The sequence below is a fragment of the Labeo rohita genome, chromosome 14 (genome assembly GCF_022985175.1).
Source record: "Labeo rohita strain BAU-BD-2019 chromosome 14, IGBB_LRoh.1.0, whole genome shotgun sequence".
NCBI classification, from domain to species: Eukaryota; Metazoa; Chordata; class Actinopteri; order Cypriniformes; family Cyprinidae; genus Labeo; species Labeo rohita.
The window spans coordinates 11,583,890-11,606,514 of record NC_066882.1 but is presented as its reverse complement, the minus strand read 5'-3'; the positions used below and the strand labels follow the sequence as shown (position 1 = coordinate 11,606,514).

General features: G+C 34.9%; 3 protein-coding genes and 1 long non-coding RNA gene across 6 annotated transcripts in view; 2 read left to right on the top strand and 2 right to left on the bottom strand.

Moving 5' to 3' along the window:
* Positions 1-163: 163 nt before the first annotated feature.
* LOC127176517 (leukocyte cell-derived chemotaxin-2) lies at positions 164-2,936 on the bottom strand. The gene is made up of 5 exons (XM_051128232.1): positions 2,770-2,936; positions 2,372-2,404; positions 2,183-2,270; positions 642-793; positions 164-443 (listed from the first exon to the last, which is right to left on the bottom strand). The coding sequence occupies exons 1-5, from the start codon at positions 2,807-2,809 to the stop codon at positions 277-279; spliced, it is 480 nt and encodes a 159-aa protein (XP_050984189.1). The 5' UTR covers positions 2,810-2,936; the 3' UTR covers positions 164-276.
* Positions 930-13,359, top strand: LOC127176519 (uncharacterized). The gene is made up of 4 exons (XR_007829112.1): positions 930-1,125; positions 8,417-8,552; positions 10,826-10,961; positions 13,243-13,359. It is a non-coding gene; the product is annotated as an uncharacterized LOC127176519 (long non-coding RNA).
* On the bottom strand, positions 5,424-13,093 carry si:ch211-132p1.2 (proteinase-activated receptor 4). The gene is made up of 2 exons (XM_051128231.1): positions 12,820-13,093; positions 5,424-9,352 (listed from the first exon to the last, which is right to left on the bottom strand). The coding sequence occupies exons 1-2, from the start codon at positions 12,905-12,907 to the stop codon at positions 8,361-8,363; spliced, it is 1,080 nt and encodes a 359-aa protein (XP_050984188.1). The 5' UTR covers positions 12,908-13,093; the 3' UTR covers positions 5,424-8,360.
* A 4,270-nt stretch (positions 13,360-17,629) lies between the features above and the next one.
* rnf130 (ring finger protein 130) overlaps positions 17,630-22,625 on the top strand; it is a 53,931-nt gene continuing 48,935 nt past the window's right edge. For all 3 annotated transcript variants that reach the window (XM_051127378.1, XM_051127380.1, XM_051127377.1), the window contains exons 1-2: positions 17,630-17,796; positions 18,132-18,549. In XM_051127378.1, coding sequence (XP_050983335.1) covers positions 18,276-18,549 — 274 coding nt within the window. In that variant the 5' untranslated portion in view covers positions 17,630-17,796; positions 18,132-18,275. The remainder of the gene's footprint in view (positions 17,797-18,131; positions 18,550-22,625) is intronic.

Below are 22,625 nucleotides of genomic sequence, written 5' to 3'. Positions count from 1 at the left end.
AATGTCATATGTTATTTTTAACTTTGCTTAATTATCAGTGTTTATAACTTCAGTGCATATGCTATCAGACACTGTTTTGTATTTCTTTGTGAATAAGTAAAAAAAAAACTGCATTATTTTTATGCTATAATGATATAATTTACCACACGTAACACTGCGAACATAATAGTCTTCAGAACTTTATTATTAGATTGCAAAGTGCAAGGCACCAGCATAAAGAAAGAAAGCTGATATAAATGGCACAAGATCTGAAGTGGTCTGCAGGTGGCCATCAGCTCAGAAGTACTTGGTAGGATCTGATCTGTCACACATTTGAACATGAACGTGGGAAGTGATGCCAGGATAAACCTTCTGCATTGGGAGCAGAGTTCCAATCTTCTGCCCTTTCTTCAGGGTCCCAGAGTATTTGATCGGCTTAACATAGAACAGCTTGAAGCAGAGACCTGCCAAACACATCATGTGGGGAGATAGAAGATTACTGTGACTTTAACTTTGATGTATGAAATCTTTTTTCACATGTCTTACTATTTTATCAAGCAAGCATTTACTTATTTTCTACAAGCATGGAAGTCTATAAAAGTAAGTTGTGCTACATTAATGCTTTTAGAACATTTAACAGATGTGAAGATGTAAATACAGACCTCCTCCGCTCAAATTAACTCCATCATTGATAGCATTGTTCACTCGGTATGGTACAGCTTTGCCGTTCAGCTTCACGTCAAATGGAGCGAAAACTGTGGCTCCATCAGCACACACAATGTCAAGACCCTCATGTTTCCCTTTCCCATTATTACTGCAGCACAAAGAATAATTCACAACAAAATTAACATTCTGTCATCATTTATTCAAATCAGTTCAAATCAAATGTAATTGTTCAAGTATTGCTCTCAAATCTTAAAGGGGAGCTATTATGCTTTTTCACTTTTTGAACTTTAGTCAATGTGTGGCGTGTATCTTTGGGCATAAAAACATGCATTGGGTATAAACACAGGCATTGACTAGAGTGGCTTCAGAGCTGTAACGCACCACAGACGTGTTCAGTACAAGGGGTCAAAACACATACCGAAGCCACGATCTACTCTGTTTGCCGTAGTCGTAATGTGTCGCAGACGTGTGCAGTGTGTGGTAAGAGATTTATTCATCATACAGTGTAGCTTCACTTATATCGTAAGTGTTTTTAAAATGCATAAACTTGCACTAGAATAGGTTAGGTCAGTCAGTGATGATGTTCTTTGATAATGATAGGCTGCTTTTAACCTTATGCTGGAGCTGGTTTCGGGCAATGAAACTAAGTATGTAAATAATTAAATACATTAGCATGATAATATCATGTACTGGTGATCTCACAGGCTGATGATAGGACAGAACACTACTGTAGCGTATTATTTACTCACCCTCCATGCATCCTAGGTGCATATGACTTCCTTCTTTCAGACGAATGCAATCAGAGTTATACTAAAATTTATCCGGGCACTCCCAAGCTTTACAATGGCATAGATGGGTGTTTTTCCTCATCAGTCCAAAACAAGTCCAATAATATGCATTCATCCATAATAAAAAGTGCCTTACATGGCGAATCGATTCGTTTTTGTAAGAAAAATAGCCATATTTAAAACGTAAGAATCACAGTTGTACACAGAACTTGCTTCTTTGACCATGGGCGTGGTAGTACTGAAATACCGTCGAAGCTGTTCGTCAATCGCAATGCAGTGGGACAGCTAACCAATCACAACACATTTTGTTTTTTGGAAGGCGTGCCTTCATTAAACCCAGAACTAATCGTGCCTTATGTGCCAGGCTGGGATGTGTTGTAATAATGTAAATTATGTTAAAAATAATGTGTTTTTCGAACCACCAAGCATGAAAGCATGTTCTGGTACACCCCCAAAACAAAATCAAGACTTTGTAAATGAGCATAATAGGACCCCTTTAATGTACAATCAAACATGATGCATCAAGCAATTTGTTCTTGATCTTTAGTAACAACGGGCTGTTGGGTGGTGTCAAGTACGTGCACACACTCAAAACAAAAGAATGATATCAATATATCATAGCACGGCCTCCACTAAATGTGTCATCTGTGACTTCTGGGAAGAGCTATGAGAAGAGGTCAGAGAAAACTAAACTTGTTGGAGAAACGGAGCTGTATATAAAGGGAGTCAGATACAAAAACACAATTTACCGAGGGGCTCCGTAGGCTCCACAGCCTTTCTTATCACATTCTCTTATGTGGTTACTTGGGTTACCACTGCAGAGGGGGCCAAATTTCACTGTGAAAGAAAAATAATTTTCTGTTACTTTATGATCTGTCTGTCTATACTTGTCTGCCTGTTTTTGTTTTTTTGTTTTTTGTCTCATTTACATTTCATACCTTGACTAGCATCAACACCACAGCTGCAAATCACTGAAAAAGAGAAACGCATTGAGACTTTAATTTGAATAATTACAGTTTTTTGTTTAATTGTTTTTGCAATGTTTATTTTGCATACAATTTTTTTTTAAATGACACACCATAAAACTTAAGCAAATTTGAGCAAATCTTAAAATGGTAACAATAAAACTCATCTTAATACTCATTCTTGTTAGCGGGAAAATGTTAACTGCATTTCATTTAACCTTAAACAAATTAAATGTAAATTTAGAACGTTTCATTTGTACTGTAGACTGTGCCTTTTTACTCATAAGAAGCTTTTACAAGTTTCAAGAACGTTGTCTAGCATAACGCTAATGTCCTTTTTCAATTCAATTGTTAATAATTAAATGTCTTACCAGCCAAAAGCAGAAAACCGAAAAGGATGTAAAGTCTCATGATCCTGTAAGTGTTTTGCTTCTCTGTTGTTGTCCTTAAGTGTAATGTGGAACATGTAACTGTGAGTTTTTATATTTTCGCCAGGGTCGTGTGGAAATTCTGCTTTCAACACTCATACACACAGTCCAAACACAGTAATATTGCATAACAGCTAAAAAGAGGAACAACAGACCACTCTCTATTTTAAATATATCTTCTATTGCAGTGAAAATAAGTCCGTGCAAAACAATGCAAAATAATTCTTTACATCACTCTACACTGACCATTTTAGTTTTTCTCATTAGATATTTTGTTATTCTACATTGTGCTACTACAGAACAAATGTGGTGGTGAAAAAAAGATCAAAGCTTAAATTTGCTGCAAAGAGAGTTTCAAGAGATAAATTGGTGTACATTATGTACATACATTATGATGGACACCAGGTATAAACTATTAAATACAAATACATACATATTGCCATTTTATCAATGTGTAAAGTAAATCTAAACCCTTTGACACTGTGTGTGTGCTAGTAGGCAAATTCCAGTTTGCCAATCAATGTTTGCAAAAAGCAAATAAAGTCTGCCCTTGTGTTCTCTTTAAATCAATATATTATAAAATCGCAACACTTCTGAACCACTGAATGTGGGGAAACCAAGTGAACAAAATACACTGTTGTTAGAAATGTCATTATACGTTTCAGTGACAAGTAAGAGTTTGTGAATCATGCCTAAAGGCTGTAATGTAGCATTAAAGATGTAGAAAATATAGAATGTAGAAAAAGAAAAAGAAAGAAAAAAAAATTATAAGCCGTTGAATTATTGCAGCCTGATTGCAAATAAACCACAGCACAGAATCAGTTCAACTGTCAGTTGTTATTGCCAGCTATTTCATGTTTCTCCTTTTTTGTTTCTGCTGCTTTCAACAGTGACAGGACAAAGCGAACATGTAGTAGAGAGACGGTTCAAACACAAAGCAGGAGGAAGAATGAAATCAAAGGACCGTTTGTTGTTGCAAGTCAATCTAGGGCACGTTAACTGTGTTCTTACAAACCAGACATACATACTTCTGTGTGTGTTTATGAATGTGTTATGCACAGCTGTGTATTTGCCTGTTTGCCAGTCTACATTTATTTCTACACTTTAAGTATAGGTTCACTCTACATATACTTTCTGAGAGGTGGGCTGTTTTCTTTTGTTGTTGTTTTTTTTTTTTTTTAAACATTCATTACTCAAACCCAGATCTTCATTCTTTATCATTTTATTGTGTCTGTGATGGATCCATTGCAATATCTACATCATATATATAGCTTCCTGATAGGATTTTACCCATACAGTTAGGTGCCTTTATATTTATATGATTTGTAATCAAAACAGACTTATTTTACAATTTTATTTAACAATACATGTCTTTACCATCACTTTTTATTAATTTAACACATCTTTGCTGAATAAAAGTATTAGTTTCTTTAAAGAAAAAAAAAGAAAGAAAAAATGTACTCAACCCAAACTTTGAAGGGTAGTGTATATTTTAAATAAATACTGTTCTTTTTAATTCTTTATTCATTAAATAATAGTGAAAAAAGCACCACAGGTTCCAAAAAAAAAAAGAAAGAAAGAAAGAAGAAGAAGAAAGAAAAAAAAAAACAATTACGCAGCACAACTGTTTCAAACATTAATAATAAATCAGCATATTAAAATAATTTCTGAAGAATCATGTGACACTGAAGACTGGAGTAATGACGCTGAAAATTCAGCATTGCATGACAGGAATAAATTATATTTTAAAGTATATTAAATTAAATAATTACATAATTACATAATTACATAATTAAAATAAATACATAAAATAAAAATCTTATTGATCCCAGTCTTTTGGTTCCATGACCATCATCAGGCAATTACATTCAGACAAATATCATTGAATTTAAAATACAACACAACCAATCACTGGCTTATGACTATGTTGTAACTTAGCCCAACCAATAAGAATTACACAATTTAGAAATCATCACATTTATAGCATGTATACCCCTGGCAGCACCTAAAATAAAATAAAATAAAATAATAAAAGGATGTTTTAATGCTAAGTAGTTTCTGAGATTGACTAGGAACCTTGCTATCAAATTGGGCATGAACTCCTACATTTCTAGCCTGTTTGTTATTAGTTGTTATATAGCTTAATTTTTCTGAAAAATCTATAAAAATCAAATCTATAAAATTATATATAACAAATGAACAAAAAAAATAATGAAAAAGTCAACATGTTGGCATAAAGCACATATAACAGCATTAGTCTGGGCCACAAGTGGACAACCTGGGTCAATAAGACTTGTGAATCTTTGGTAGAAAAAAAAAAACAGGCCTAGAGTGCTGGCAATAAAAAAAAAATATATATATATATATATATATATATATATATATACCCACCCATGTATTTTTGCATTGTTTAAAAATGAAAACCTCAGTTTATTAAAACCTTTTAGGGCCTTTAGGAAGTTCTCAGCCTTATCAAGTCATATCGAGGTGTTTAAATGTCTCCACTAGAGGTCAGTATTGTCCACTAAAAGGAGTATTAAATGTAAGTGCAGAATGAGTGTTTTCAGCTACAGTAGTCAATTAAGCTACACAGACATAAAATATTGTGTAGTCAGTACATTAAATTTTAATTTTGCCAAGTAGATGTAATGGAAGAGAGGAATACTTTTCAAGCAAATCATCTTACAAAAATACATTTGTCAGCTTTTACATTATTAAACAACATACTGTTCAAATATACTATATATTTGATTGTCATGTACAGAGCTAATATTAAAATTAACAACAAGCAATTAAAAAAGCAATCATCAGTTCTTGACATAAGAGATAGACATTGTGGATTTGATATGGTTCAGTACTTAATACTTACACTCATTCACATACACAAAGATTATTTTTCATACATGCTTCTATTGCAAGAACAGGCTCAAAAAAGGCCCAATAATTAATACGATACACATTTCCACTATACTGTATATTACATGGCTGAAATGTACATTACATTTTACCATCCATTGTTCGATCTCAGATTTTAGTTCACAGTTCAATTAAATTAATTGGATATTCCACATTTTTATATCAACAGTCGCATCCTTCATTATTGTGTACTATAATATAATATAATAATAAGGAAATTTAAGACAGAAGCTCTAACGCTAGTTCGTACTCACACTACAAACAGAGTTTTTTGGGTTTTGTTGGATCACTACATGAAGACCAGTATTAATCTAGCAGTCAACTTTAGGCCACTGAGACATCTGAGTCATCTTGTGTATCGTTGAAAACAGCATTCAACTAGGGGTGTAACGATACATGTATTTTTACAGAACCGTCACGGTACAGACATCTCGGTTCGGTGCATGAGGCCTTACAACGAATACAAGCCATTCAAAGGGGGGGCACCCGCAGTAATGCAACGCTGATTGATAACCGCCAGCAGAAGAACAGCGAATGGACTACTTGCACTGAGCCTCGTGACGCACTTCCGTTTTGAAACCGTACGGCTCTGTTATTTCCGGTTATGTACATTTTCAGTGTGCTGTAATCATCTAGTTGACTTAAACGCCTAATAAAATGAGATTTCGAGGGATGATTTCAAATTTGGAAATTTCAGAGACAGGAGAAGACATATTCTGATGAATACTCAGTACAGAATTTTCCAAACTCAAGGGAATGTAAAGTTTTAATCCAACATAAACCGATCTGAGAAAGATTGTTCACCACAGGGTCAGTGCTCTATAGTGGCCTAATCGTGACGCTGCAGTTTGTGAGATCTGATGAATAAGATCATAATGAAATTATTTATTTATCTGTATTAAATATTTTAGTCACTATTCTGTGTCATATTCTGTCATCATTTGACTGTATGTAGTCTAATGCCAAAATATGAGTATTCAATAGTCACACTGTCAACATGTTATTGTTATAAATTATTTAAATGTTTAACATTGTTAAATAAGGCAGTTACCTCACATTCATTCAGCCATTTTAAACAATGGAATAAGCAGAATGGGCTCGGAAAAAGAGCACCAATGCACACAAACAAATTAGCCATGGTTTGGCTTTCTTTTTAAATAAAACCAAAAATTGCAATTGAAGTTAAATCATATAACAACAAATTAACTAGGGTTTTACTACAATGTCCATAGTTTAACGATGGTAGGTTATTTGTAGAAAAAGTGTTGAATACAAATGGAAAAACATGCCACTTTTACTATAGTAAAACTATGGTTAATTTTCGTAAAGATGTTTATCATTCAAACTCAATTAAAACTGTACATTCATCAGGTATGAATTATGATCAATAAAAGAAAAATGCTGTTCATGAGAATGGGTTAGTGGGGAAATAGTAACCTTTACTATTATAGTAACCTTTCAGCAGGTTGAATATGATTCATGTTAACGCAGAAAATATGATAAATTGTTTTTTTAAAGAAATGGCAGCCCTAAATTGTAGTAATAATCTGCGTCCTCATTAGAAACTGTCTGTATGTAGGTGAGCTGAACGCTAACCGGAAACTCCCGAGCCGAAACAAGTAGAACGCGGAAGTAGTTGTGCAAGTAGTCCATGCCATTGTGCACTTGAAAATAAAGTCCACTAGACAGTGATCATGTGCTGATTCTGAACTCGTCTCTCTTGCGTATTCAACTGTTTGCGAAATGGAGCTTTGTGCTCATGTATCCTACCTATCTCATTCGGCACAAATCCAAATATTCCATAATATTTCCATATTTGCGATGCAAAACTATTATTTAGTATGTAAATTATAGGCTTTGTACTTCAGTGGCGTTCCAACGATGAAACAATCAAGTTAGCAATGCTGGAAGCCTGGAACTGATATGTTTTGTGTGTGTGCGCCGGCGCGTTTACTTCAGCTGTTTCCTTGTACCAGCAAAATCAACTTAAAACTCTGTCATGTATTGTCTTAATAATAATGCATCATTGTAAAAGGTCTTTTGTACATTAAAGAAAACAAATATGATATCACTTTCTGCCATTTGAGTTTCTATTCTGTCACAGAACTGAAACTCAGCACTTATAGGCTACGTTTGTACTGTCTGTTCAAAATAAATGAAAAGAAACTTAGCATAGCAAGCATAGTAGATTTGTTGTTTTTCTTCCTGTTGTACCGAAACCATATCGAACCGTGACATCTGTGTACTGTTAAACCCCTACATTCAACACATTCAGATTTTAGATGCCAACATGTATTGAGCCATAATGCAAAAAGCCTGAAAGCTTGACTACTGTTGCATGTTGCCTTGCCTTTTTAAATGTTTATAAATATATCTATTTGTCTCCTGTATCACTAATGACTAAAGGAAATAAGGAGGAAATGAATTAGTATCTTTTCCTGCCAGATTTTCCTGTGCAAATGAAACTAATTTTAAGTTATATACACGGATAGGCAGACTGACAAATGGGTAGACAGAGACAGAATCTATATTAGTAGTTCAATCGTTCAATACGCCCTAACATTTTTTGTGTTGTATAATATCCCCTGATTTGCATGCCTGTCATGCTAACCTCATGATCAAGCTGCTCCTTCAGTCCTGCTCATCTTTGATAACAAGGTCATCTTTGTCCTAGATACCGAGGAGGACTCTGAATCAGACCCAGAACATCTGAGAGCCTGCCATAACTTCTTTCTGAAATCCTTAGACACATAATAAAAGATGAAAGGATCGATGCAGCTGTTGAAGGTGCTGAAAGACAAAGCGATCTGGTAAGGAACATAAAGGTTAAAGTTTGATGTGGCGTAATGCAAAAGCAGGAGAATGTTACTTGGTAACAAGAACACCACAAAAACCATTAACATCAGGGCAGTCACTATAATCGCATGAGCAAAACGCTGCCCTTCAGCCATAAGGGTGTGTAACACTGCAGAATAGCAGAACAGCACAACCAGCAGTGGAAGCAGGAAGCAGAGGGAGAAAAGAGTAGCAAAGTACGGCAGGAAGTAGTTTTTCTGCTGTTCTATAGGTAGTGCATCATGGCAGGTTGTTATAGAAGAGTTGTTTATCGTATAGGCCTGTTGTGAGGCTAACAAGGGCACAACAGCAACTAAAACCACTATCCAAACTACAACACTCATACAGACAGAATTCTTGTTACTTCGAAGCGTCTTGGCACCGAAAGGGTGAACGAGAGCTACGTAGCGGTCCATGGCAATCAGTGCCAGACAAACCACTGAGCCATACATGTTTCCATAAAGGAACCCAATTACAACACGACAGAATGCTTCTCCAAATGTCCAGTTGTTGCCCAGGAAATGGTAGACGATACGGAACGGGAGCACCAGCAGTAGCAGAAGATCGCAGATGGTGAGGTTGATCAGCAAAATGGTAGATGGGAGCTTCTTGGTTCGCAAGAGCAGCACCCAGAGGGCCAACATGTTTGTCGGAAATCCAATCAAAAAGGCAAAGAGGCAGAGAAGAGGAACCACTAGTGTAAAGCTGTAACTCTGGATCTGCTCCTTATGCTCGTCCAAAAGTTTACCGTCAAACAGAGGAAAGACTCGCCCCCCTAAGTGAAGGAAAGACAGATTTGTCAGTTTTATTTGTATCTTGTTACTCTTCCTAAGAATGGCGAAATAGACTTATTCATTCAGTCGCAATGTAGGACCACCCAGAAAGCAATCAAAAACTGTTAGATACTAGATGTTATTTTCTTTTGTGGTTGAAAAATTAATCCAGTCAGATAGACATCATTTGCTTAAAATGAAAATTCTTTCATCATTTAGGCTACTCATCATGACTAATCATTTACCGTGTTCTACAGAGGTCGTAAAAGTTTGACGCCCAAAAAAAAAAAAAAAAAAAAAAAAAAAAAAGCTTTGGTAAATCATATTTATGATAAAAAATAAGACAGAAAATGATGAGATACAAAGTAGTATGAGAAAAGTCAAAAGTATGATATAAATCAAAATTTTGAAATTTAAAGGTAAAATTGACAAAATGTTTTTTTTAAAGAAATATTGTGACTTTTAAAGGGGTAATCGGATGCAAAGTTCACTTTTACATGTTGTTTGAACAATAATGTGTGTTGGCAGTGTATGTACAATTCTACCCTATAATGATAATAATCCATGCAGTGGTTTTTAATTAATCTGTAAAAATAATATCCCCTTTTTCAAATCAAGCCATTCTCAGATACCTCAGAGGCAGCTCCCACCATAGTTGACTGGCATAAGTGTCTTACCTAAGACCCGCCCAAAATCAGCTTTAACAGTCCGATTTCCATTGTTTTGATGCTGGAGCAGGGTGTAAGTTAGACAAGAATATCTCCGATTGAGCAATTTAGGTGTTGCGTTGCTGGATGTAATAATGAACATAGTGGTTGTCATTTACTCCTGACATCTGAGCCGCTGAAGATGAAGTGGATCTACATAAATGCGTCTATGTTCGTGCAAATCATTCGTGATCCAGCTTTACCTACAGTGGAAGTGAGTATAAGGGTGTTTTATGAATCTCTGCAATCACCTTTCCTAATAACATGCTAGTTAGCAACTTTCAGGGCGGCTAAAGTAAACAATCTCTCACAGCACAGCTCCTCACTCCACAGAGAAGAGGGGGCGGGGCGAGCAGAGATTATTTGCATTTAAAGGAACAATCCATCATAATGGGTTGATTTTTGCAGAGCTAATTTTGACAATGTAAAAAGGGTGTTGTTTTACACTACCATTGATAATTTTTAACCAAAGTATATTATAAACTTCATTAAGACCCTAAAGAATCATATCAACTTGTGGAAAACGGGCATCCGATGACCACTTTAAAAAAAATCTGACATCAAAATGTATAATTATGACAGAAGAAGTTGAAATTATGAAGTGTCAGTCAGAAAGTTTGACTTATTTACTCAAAACTATGGCTTTTCATCTAAAGGAATAATTTCGAAATTTTAGCGCATAAATTTTGACCTTTTATGGCATAGGCTACGTATGACTAAGTGTCTCACAATTTCAAATTTTTATGCCATACCATTTTCTATTTGCAGAAGTACGGGAATTAGGGGAGAGCGGGGATGGAAGCTACAGTGATGATATTCATACTGCACACGCTTTATTGGCCCCTCATCCTTGGAGGAAATCAGCCACATGTAACCATTCCTTCTACAAAAAAACATTTTCATGGTAAAAAAAATATTTTTTGTAAAAGATCAGATTTTTGGTCATAGTGTCTAACATTTTAAAATCAGTGTTTTCATAAGCTTGTAATAGGCATAGCTAGCGTGTAAATGATATTGTGTCGAGGTTTGTCACGGCACACACAACAATTCATTGTTGAAACCATCCCAACAGGCTGTCCCTTACCACACCATTGATTTAAAAGCTTGTCATAACATTACATAATTGTAATTCAGTGTTGGGGAGTAACTAGTTATATGTAACGGAATTACGTAATTTAATTACAAAATAAATGTAATTGTAATTAGTTACAGTTACTGAGAAAAAATATGTAATTAAATTACAGTTACTTTTGAAAAATGCCAGTGATTACAAAGGGGATTACATCTGAATTTTTCACACACCCACCCCCACTTACAGATTTAATTGACTTCTTTCATAATTTGCATTGACTGCTCTAAATTGAGACACCAATGTTTCAGGAGTTTAGGACACAGAATAGGATACACGCTTATTCGATAACTGTTTTATTTCCTATTTGGGTTTATGCATAAACTTTTTTAAATTGTTTTTTTCCAAGGCATTGTTAGATGCTAGTGTTTTCTGTCATAACTATGCAAACATTTGATTTCAAACCCAGTATCATAGCTATTAAACTATTTCTTGTTATGATGTTATTTATGTTATGATCTTGTTATGACATATAGTGCAGTGACCCGAGTTCGATTCCCGTCTTGAAGCCCTTTGCCGATCCTGCTCTCCTCTCTCCTCCCAGCTCTTTCCTGTCATCTCTCTACTGTCCTATCACAATAAAAGGCATAAAAAGCCCCAAAATATAAGTTAAAAAAATAAATAAAGTGAAATTTGTCATGGCTGTGCTTTAAATTAAATTATTACACAGCTCAGACTCTTTCGGGGCAACTTAAGTCAGTGCTATATGCTTGATCATTAACAGTTGAAAATATTAGAAATTTTGGAAAAGTAATCAAAAAGTAAATAAAAGTAATAAGTTACATTACTTTAATAAAGTAATTGAAAAGTTACACTACTTATTACATTTTAAATCAAGTAACTTGTAATCTGTAACCTATTACATTTCCAAAGTAACCTTCCCAACACTGTTGTAATTTTATGGATTAATAATGGACACCTTTCAATAGTTAGGTATCTCTCCTTTTTGTATTTAAGTGAATAGGTTAAAAATCTACTTGTAACATGAGAATGTTTCTTCATTTACTATTCTTTGGTTTTATACAGCCAATTTACCTTACTGAGGACCCTGTCTGTGCACAAATAAAACAAAAGAAATTGCTAAATGATATTTAAGAATGATTTCATTACATTTTAATGTTGCAACTGTCCCCTGTTGTGGGGTCAGTTTGTCTGTTCAAGTGTAAATTGTATGTATATTATCATGTACAAATGTTGCAGCAATGTGGACCAGTAGCTGACAGATGTGGCTTTATTGTATTAAAATTTTGGCTTTCTAATACAGTCTCTGAGAAACTAAAGGAAATGCCAAAATTGTTTCAGCTGTCCCCGCTCTTCAATATGACAAAATGTAGATGTGTTAAATTGAATCTCATGTCTGTGCATGTTAGTGAAGTGCCGCCCACATATTTCCTACATCCTTTACCTAAATTATATTAGTGAACTAAGTATAGTAATAGAACCACGTTATGTGAAAATCAAGGTAGATTTATAGTATAAGCAATATTGGTTACTGTGCTTAGTATTTAGATTACTGTACGTAACTTTTTCTGATGTTTTTGACAAAAGACGTACGTGAAAAGTAAAGTTACAAACACTGAAAACAGGATGTTGGTGTTAACCTTAAAGTATTAGTATGAGAATCAAGACTTACGGGAAATGTTCGCCTTTGAAGCTGATGAGACGTTCAGAAAAATGAGGAGACAGAGAAAAGGCACTCGAGGAAATACAAAAAATGTCATGGCGCTGAACCCCCGGTTTCTTTAAATAAAACTTATAAGTGTTTTTAAAGGTTTAAAGATGTAATCTCTCCCCTGTCTAGATTATTTTCTAGCGGTGTGCTGTTCAAAGTTTTTTCAGGTTTTTTAAACTACCGGTCCACTGCGCCTCTTTATCATTTATCCTCTATTACTCCGCTTAGCGTTTGTGTCTGGTACATAAATGTTAATCAAACAGCTGTTTTATTAGTTGTGTTTTCTTGTGTGGTTTCACATCCTGCCCCCTAGAGAGTTTAGACCAATCAATGTGTCTCTCTTGACTGTTCCCCCTCTCTCTCTCTCTCTCTCGGTCTGTGAAGATGCTGAGTAGGTAAGACTGGAGTGTCTGCTTCCCTGTTTACATGGTTCTTTTCTGTAGCCTACTTCATGTGGGTGTAGTTACGGTCGTTTGAAATGATAATAATCATTAAAAAAATGACCATGTTAAAACAACTGACAACTTTATTGATACCTTTTTGAACAACGCTAGTTGCAGTGTTGGGGGTAACGCATTACAAGTAACGCGAGTTACGTAATATTATTACTTTTTCCAAGTAACTAGTAAAGTAACGCATGACTTTTTAATTGACAAGAAAATATCTAAGTTATTTTTTTCAAATAAGTAACACCAATTACTTCGAAAATTCAACTCAGAATATGACGGAAACTTGCAATTAATGTTAAATATTACAAGTATCCTTTATGCATTTAATTCCATTTTATTATTATAAAATGTATTTTTTAATATTTATAATTACTCAAGATAATCTAACCTTTATTTTCCTTTTTTTTTCATTGCTGAAGAGTTGACTTTTTTTCTTCTGCAGTCCACTGTACAGATGTGAATTAACTTTTCTCAGAGCCTGAGGCTTTTGGTGTGAAAAGGCTTTTACATTTGCCAAAAATATAACTTTTTATATTAAAAACAAACAAGCAAGCCCTGCCCAGATTTTAAAAGTAACGCAAAAGTAAAGTAACGCATTACTTTCCATAAAAAAGTAACTAAGTAACGTAATAAGTTACTTTTTTAGGGAGTAACACAGTACTGTAATGCATTACTTTTAAAAGTAACTTTCCCCAACACTGGCTAGTTGAATATACAGTGTATTGTATATGGTTAGTGTTGGAAGTATAATGTCAAATAATTCTGCAGATAATAAATCTGGAGATGTTTAGTTATGTGTATTAGTAATTATTTTTTTTTATATAGCTTACATAAATTATGCCTGCATTTATATTTAAGGCATTTGGTGAACAATGCTAATGTAACACATTCTGGAATGTTTTGTAACCGCATCTATGCACCAAACAGGAATAGAGAGGTGTTTAGGGAGGAAATGAAAGAGTTTGGGAAAATGCCAGTTGCTGGACAAAACAAGTACAAAACAACATGCACTGTCCTTTCTATAGGTCCTTTTATTGATTAAAAAAACAATAAAAAGAGGAAGGCGGCAACTAATAGTAACACTTTGTTCCATAAAAAACATTTGAGGTTTTTTTTTTTTAATAATAATAATTTTCATTAATAAAATTAATAAAGATTATTACATTGTGCGCAAACGATTCAGAGGCCGAGATGTAATTGCATTTTAGAAGAAATATACGATATTTCACAAATATTTCCATACACTTTTGTAAATAACTAGTAGTTGTTTTGTTTGTTTGTTTGTAGAAACCGTTTTTTCTCAATGAACGTAATGACAGATTTGAGTGATGTAATTTTATTGAAATGTAGATTCAGATATTGAGCGCTAGATGGCGCAGTTGCTGTACTCCTTACGTGCAAGATTGGCATCATTATAGCCTGCCCTATACAAAAAACACAAAAAACAACAACAACAACAACAACAAAAAAAAACACAGTATGTCCTGTTGCAACGCATCTTAAGATTTCTGACAGGAACTCCATCATTTTGGCCACAGCTACAAGCCATTTTCAATGCTCCCCTGTCTGAGAGTAGAAGAAGGAATTTGATTTCAGTTAGTCAACTGTCAAATTGTGTCATGTCTGTGCATGCCATGCCCTGTATCACGTCAATGCATAAATCAGCTGTGGTCGCTATCACAGTTTTACACTCCATCTGCCCTGCATTGATCTCAAATTGGAATAGAAGGACTGGAACATTTTACAACATTTATAAGCGAGACATTTTTTTTTTTTTTTTTTTTTTTTACAGTATGGTGGAATTTTCTCAAAGAGTAACTGTAACACAACTTCAAACTTGTAATTTTAACTTTATTCTAAAAATGTTTGTGTGCCAACATTGTTTTATTATTTTTATAAATCAGCACTAAAACTATGCCAAATTTACTACATTTACTAAAAGGAAGTCTACTTTAGGTAGTCTTTCAATAAAAAAGTATTAAAATGGAAGAAAGCAAAAACGGTGCAGGTGTCGCTGAAGCTAGATGTGATGTGATACAGTTATGATACAGTCTTTTCATCTTGCTAGCTAGCAACCTCACAAACTTAAAATAAAAATATAATAATATATAAAATAAATATATATATATATATATATATATATATATATATATAATATATAAATAGCTGTGGTGCAGTCTTAATGACATTTTAAAAATATTGAAATATTCAAATAATAAATACAGAAATTGTTTTTTTTTAATTCTTTGTTTAGATCATAATGTTTAACATTCAATAGTTAATTGAACATTTGAAGAGTACAAGAATAAAAACTACAGTATGTGTAAATGGCATTCTAAAAGTAACAAAACAAATGTGGTAAAAATCTTTATCATAAAACAATTAAAAAATAATGTGACTTTCACAAAAAAAGGTACTTTATTACTTTTTAAATAATAATAAAAAAAAACAACAACACTGTAATAATATAATTTATTGTAATGTAGGACTATATGGCCTCCACTAGAGAGAGCCAGAGATCTGATGAGTTGTTGATATGGTTCAGCCAAAAACTGATGTTTGCAATTAAGCTACACAGGAAAATTGCATATGATGGGCAGTTAAAAGTTAAATTAGTTAAATTATGGCCAATGAGGAGGGAAATAATATGATATGGAAAAAGAAAAGAAAAAAGAAAAGAAAAGAAAAGAAAAGAAAAGGAAAGAAAAGAAAAGAAAAGAAAAGAAAAGAAAAGAAAAGAAAAGAAAAGAAAAGAAAAGCCTCATTATAGAATGTGAGCTGGATCTGTTGTCCAGTGCACCTTCATACCATCTGGCTATACAGATGCAGCCAGGTGTGGGAAATGTTCTGCAGGCACCATAAATATGACTTAACCTATTTAGTCACAAATTGTTCCCAGATAAGTGAGTGCATGCATTTTACATAACCAAATAAAACAATACACATGCCTGCAAACAATAAACAAGCTATATCATTTAATATATAAGGAGAATAAATTAGTTGCCTGAGTAACACTACAATAATGATCCATTTAACATTACTTACCCTACCAGTCAAAAGAAGTCTCTTCTGTTCACCAAACCTATATTTATTTGCTCCCAAGTACAGCAAAAACAGTACAATTTTTTTTAAAATATTTTTAGTATTTAAAAAGTATTTAACTGTTTTCTTTGAATATATTTTAAAATGTACTTTATTCCTGTGATTTCAGTTGAATTTTTAGCATCATTACTCCAGTCGCGATACTTCAGAAATCAAATATTCTGATTTGCTGCTCAAAAACATTTATTATTATGATTGTTGAAAACAGCTGAGAATTATTCAGAAGAACAGCATTTATTAGTGTATAATGTTTCAAAAGCTTTTTATTTAAAACAAAACAAAAAAAAAATCCACTCAATTGTTTAAAAATTAATAATAATAATAATAATAAAAATGTTTCTTGAACAGCAAATCAGCATATTAGAATGATTTTTGAAGGATTATGTGACACTGAAGACAATGATGCTGAAAATTTAGCTTTGATCACAGAAATAAATTACATTTTTAAATATATTCAAAAAGAAAACAATTATTTTAAATATTAAAATTATTTCAAAATGTTACTGCTGTTGCTATACTTCAGATCAAATAAATGCAGTCTTGGTGAGCAGAAGAGTCTTCTTTAAAAACCATTAAAACCTTACTGTTCAAAAACTTTTGACAGGTATAGTGTAACTACATTAGTTAACATGTAGACTACATTTATGCAATTTACAAATGAGGAATAAAACAAGCAATTTATCCTGAAATGAAACATTATATTAAAAGGTGTAGTAGGAGTATTATTCACTGAGTTAATTTCAACATTTACTATTACATTCTTAAAAATCAGAGTTGTTACTTTAAAGTTATAAAGAATGAACAACTGCATTTCTATTGACTTACACTGACAAAGATTAAAAATGCTAAAAGCAATATTGTTAGTTTATGTCAGCTAATGTATTATGCCATCATACTGTATTGTGCTCTCCGTGCTTCTTCATAAACCTTATCTTTCAGATGAGCAAACTGGGATAAAACAGTTTTGATCACCAGCAAAATAAAAATGATTTATAAAATAGTCAAATCTTTGTCAAATTTGTCACAAAACATCTAATACACATAAAATACATCAACAACTCCTTGTAAACTCTTAAAATGTAAAAGTAAACGGCCACAAATGCTTCCTCTGGTATTAAATGAGTGATTAAGGCCCAGCATACGCATTTTGAGATGATGGTGATGTGGCCCCGTCTTTCCCTCCCACTGATCTGATCTCACTTGTGCGAGAGACGCGCTGCGTCGCGCATGCGCACACGCGTACAGCCCAGTGTTGGCGAGAAGGAAAAAGGCGAGCAGAACAGCAACACATCGGTCTGCCTATGGCCGAATGAGCCACGGCGCTGTGAAATATCACAACAATAAGAGACTTTGACTGTATATAACACAGGTGGAAGCGACCGAGCAGGTAAGATGTATCGTCATAACCTTTTTTAAATAAATCAAAATCTCAGCTAGCGAGCAAAGGTGTTTTTGTTGCATAGCAGCTGGTTGTCAGGGCTGGCTGCGCGAACAAAGCGGTCCTGACAGCAGAAGAGATACATTTGTTGCCCTTTACCAGTCTTTAAAAGGCAGTGTATTAGTTAAATGACCTGTAGATAAGTCTATCCACCTTTAATAACACCAAACGGGTTCCACAACGCAGACTCGAGCCTCTCTGGTGACATACACGCGTTTTGTTGTCATCGCAAAGTCAGTAACGTCGACAAATCTATCTACCCTTTCTTCCTTTCTTTCTGTCAGGGGAAGCGACGCATGGCTCTCCATATGAACGTTGTGGCTTGAGAGGAGGACAGTATGTTTACATGAGGGCTCTTGAGACAGAGCGCTGACCGTTGAAAGATTCGCAGAGTCTGGTTGCGTTGAACGGTAAAGACATTGCCGAAGATGCTGAAGAGATTGGCCGCGCCGGCGTCATGCAGCAGCTGCCTTCTCGCCTTCCTCCTCGCCTTCGTCTCGCCCAGGTGTACGCTGTCTATCGGTGCCGACAAAACTATGGTGAACAAGGAGGATTATTATAGCGCTACGGTCAACGCCACCGTTTTGGACCATAAAGGCAATCCTCAACAGATGGTGACGAAAAATGACGGGCGGTACGGCCAGAATTCCCCCAAAATAGAGGCGAAGGGCATCGTGATCGCACCTGCTACTGTTAATGGGGGTAAGTGTGTGTATATGCAGTGATATTTTAAAACAGGTGTGCAAAAAGATTCACCAGAACGGATGCTTTACAGCTTTTGTCAGAGTTATCAATAACTGTCTTAATAACGTTGGAAAAGGCATCTTGAAGGAGTCTTAAGATGGTCTGCAGGTCCTTGCTGATCTTCTAGTCTGGGTGGACCGGTCTTCAGCTGGGTTATCTATGCAGCCAAATGGACTTAGAGCCAGACAGGCTGAAAAATGGCCAAAACCCTTGTGAAACCAGGCTGGTCAGGCTGACAGACCAGCTAAAACCAGCTTAAGCGGATTTTTAGACAGCTAATTACTATCCAAACAAGCAAGAAATATTGCATAGGACTTTGTCCATAATTTAATTGAATTTTTGTCTACATAGTGAGCCGAATACGTTTTATGGTTTGTTTTATTCTGTCACCTTTGCAAATATGTGACCCTTGACCACAAAACCAGTCATAAGTAGCACGGGTATATTTGTTGCAAAATGACCAAAAATACATTGTATGGGTCAGAATGATCGATTTTTCTTTTATGCCAAAATCATTAGGATATTAAGTAAAGATCAGGTTTAAAGAAGATATTTTGTAAATTTCCTACTGTAAACATAGCAAAACTTAATTTTTGATTAGTAATATGCACTGCTAATAACTTAATTTGGACAACTTTAAAGGTGATTTTTCTCAATATTTAGTTTTTTTTTTTTTTTTTTGCACCCTCAGAATCCAGATTTTCAAATAGTTGTATCTCGGCCAAATATTGTCCTATCCTAACAACCCCATACATTAATAAAAAAAATTATTTATTCAGCTTTCCGATGATGTATAAATCTCAATTTCAAAACATTGACCCTTATGACTGGTTTTGTGGTCCAGGGTCACGTATGTTAAAATCCATCTTGCTTTATGAAAGAGAACAATTTCAAAAATCATTTTTGCAAAGCGTGAGATTAGAAACTTCCTATGATATTTGACATCTTCACATGACTGTCACGTCATTTCCTATGTTCTGCTGTTGTGTTGAATATTTCCTACATTAGAACTTCTCATAAAAAGACTGCTGGTTGTTCACTGGTGTTTTTCGTACACTGGATGCTGACTTGCTTTTTGTGAGACCTTGCAGATAGTCAGGTGCCCTTCTTTGGCTGATTCTCTTGCAGTGACTCAGTAAACAGAACTGTACACCCTCTGTACGATATACTTGCATAACCTCTTCTGAAGAGGCCCTGCACCACTGTGTTCTCTGTTCTGAAAAGTCAGTGACGTAGGGGATAAGGGACACAAGCATGACTCTCTTTATTTGCGATAACAGTAATACCATTCCTTGCCCTCCTCTGCACTAAATTAGCAGCTCTCGTGTCTCGGAGCATAAGTAAGGTGGCCCGCTAGACGCCAGCCAGTGTTGCTCAATTGCTTAGCAAACTTGTGTTTAATCCCAGTTCTGTTGTGCATGCACTTTAAGGCCCATTGTTGCATTTTGCATTGCCATGGCTTCTGTCTTTGGCATTCTCTATCAGACATGTGCTAATATGTTTAGGCAAATTCATCTCCATTAGCTGCACTTGTTATTCAAAATTTTGCTGAATCATTTCGTTTTTGCTCAATCCTCCTGTATGTATTGAATGGCTCGAGGGAAGTGCAGTATCTATAATCATTCTTGGGCTGGCTGGTGTCGTCTTCCAGTGTTCGGATGTATATTTTTCTCTCTCCCTCTCTATCCTAGTTGTTCTTTTATACTCTGCTTGTTCAGGTTACAGGATGCTCAGAAATCACCAGAAATCCTTGAGACTAAAATTCTCTGTAAATCAATTATTAATCAATATTTATAGCACCATTAGAATGCTTATTGAGGTGCAGGGCACTTTGACTTGGTTAAGTGCCATTGTGGTAAGACTAAGGAAGATGAATATGTCGATATCAACCATTGCAATCTTTCCTGCTGATCGCAGATTTTAAGTTCTGTTTTCAAAGCTTGTTTTTGATTAGTTCAGCAGGGCAGTTTTCTGTCGTGTGTCCATTCCTCATTGTACCAATTTTAGCTTACATGCTGTTCTAGTTAACCTAGTGTGTTGAATTGACCCGAGGCGGTTGTCTGACCTACTGGTCATTATGCCAGTGAACCCAGTGGAGGTCATTAATCCTGATCCAGTCAGGAGCTGGAACAGGGACACCGGGCTCTATATTTAATGTGAAATATGTTCTCAAGGACATTAGCACATCCATTCCCCAATTCGCAGTGAGGGAGGATATTAACCCCCCAAAAGACAATATCCAAAGAAGACAGTCTATCATTTAAAAGTCGGTGTGCACAGTAAATCCAAAAGCTAAACTTCCACAAGTTACTCTGCTTCTTTTACTGCCATCTCAATTGGAACTGAGGCAAGGTAATGATTCTTAGCAGAAGATTGTGTATGAAGAAACCAGAGTACTGACATAAAGCAGTAACACCCACTTCCTCTGTTACTCTGATCACTTTCAGGTCAGGATGCTTTCTCTTGCCTCTGAGAATGGTGCATTTGTGAATTCACTATAGCATAATCATTCCTGAGTGGTTCAGTACTACTGATCAGCTGACCAAGAATTTTCTCCCAAAGGAAGGAATGTTTGGGATGTTATTGCTCTCAGCTGCATACATTTACAGAGGAAGAGGCGTGGTTTGGGTTTAAACTTGTCTTGTTTTTGTCACATAGTCTTTTGGGGTGTTAAATAACACTGATTAAACTGATCATGATTCTCCACAGTGGGCACTGTGTTAATACTAACGTAGAAACAGTCCAAACCTCAGTGTAATACAGAAGAATTATGTATTTTATATGGAATTGAGAAAGTCAAAATCACCATGAAACCAAAATTGACAATCCTTATTTTTTTATTGAATATATTTTTTTATAAATGATTTATCGTTGCACATCAATATTTTTTTTTAATTCATGTGCCCTTGTAATCTTTAAAAAAAAAAGAAAAAAATTAACACAAATTAACAAATGACGATAGGTGCATTTACATGGAGCACTGTAGTCGGTTTAAAAGTCCAATCCAAATTAAAATGCTCCATATAAACACCTCAGTCGGAATAAAAATGCTCAAACTGAATGAAATTGTAATTGGTTTGAGAGGGGTGGAATAAACCTTTCTATAAACCGAACAAAATTTTAATTCTGCCATGTAAACGTGTTAAACGGATCACTTTGCATCTACGTCAAGCAGGACAGGTGTCACGCCAAGGTGGGGGGCATTCGCGGGTCGTGCCCCCCCGTCCATCCATGCCCCTCCTTGCTGAACGATAGATTTCGAAAGTGAAAGTAAAACTGTTAAAACGGTGTGCATAAGAAAGTGACATAGTCACCCGATCACAGATTGCACGCTTTCATTCATTGTTCAGCAACTGGTAAGAAATCGTGTATTTGTTCGATTTAAGTACAGTAAAACTTTTTAGTATCATAATGCGATTCATTTCAAAGCCGCGTTACAGAGGGTCGTACTGTTATTTTATCCCTTACTGCTTTAACATTAAGAAATTTATTCAAAGCAATTGCATGTACTTATTTAAAATATTAAGGCAAATACTGGCGTTTTTTCCTCTGGTGATTTGTATTTGTTGTTACACTATCAGCGTGTCCCAAAATTGAATGTTTATTTATTTATTGAGTGTTTATACATACAGTATAAACACCATATTGGGTTAGATAACATCTAATGTGAACAGTCCACTGAATCTTTCAATCGGAATGATTTTAATCAGAATGACAAAAAAATGTACACGTAAACGTGGCTAGTGATTCAGTATATTTGGATTTTTTTTTTTAACTCATTTATACACCACAATAGGGAAGAAAATCCTGACAGTAAATTTCCAATATATTTCCTACAGTAAATATATCAAAACGTAATTTTTGATTAGTATGCATTGCTAAGAACTTCATTTGGACAACTTTAAGGGCAGTTTTCTCAGTGTTTTGATTTTTTTTCACCCCCTCAGATTCCAGATTTTTAATAGTTGTATATCGGCCAAAAACCATACATCAATGGAAAGCTTATTTATTCAGTTTACAGATGATGTATAAAT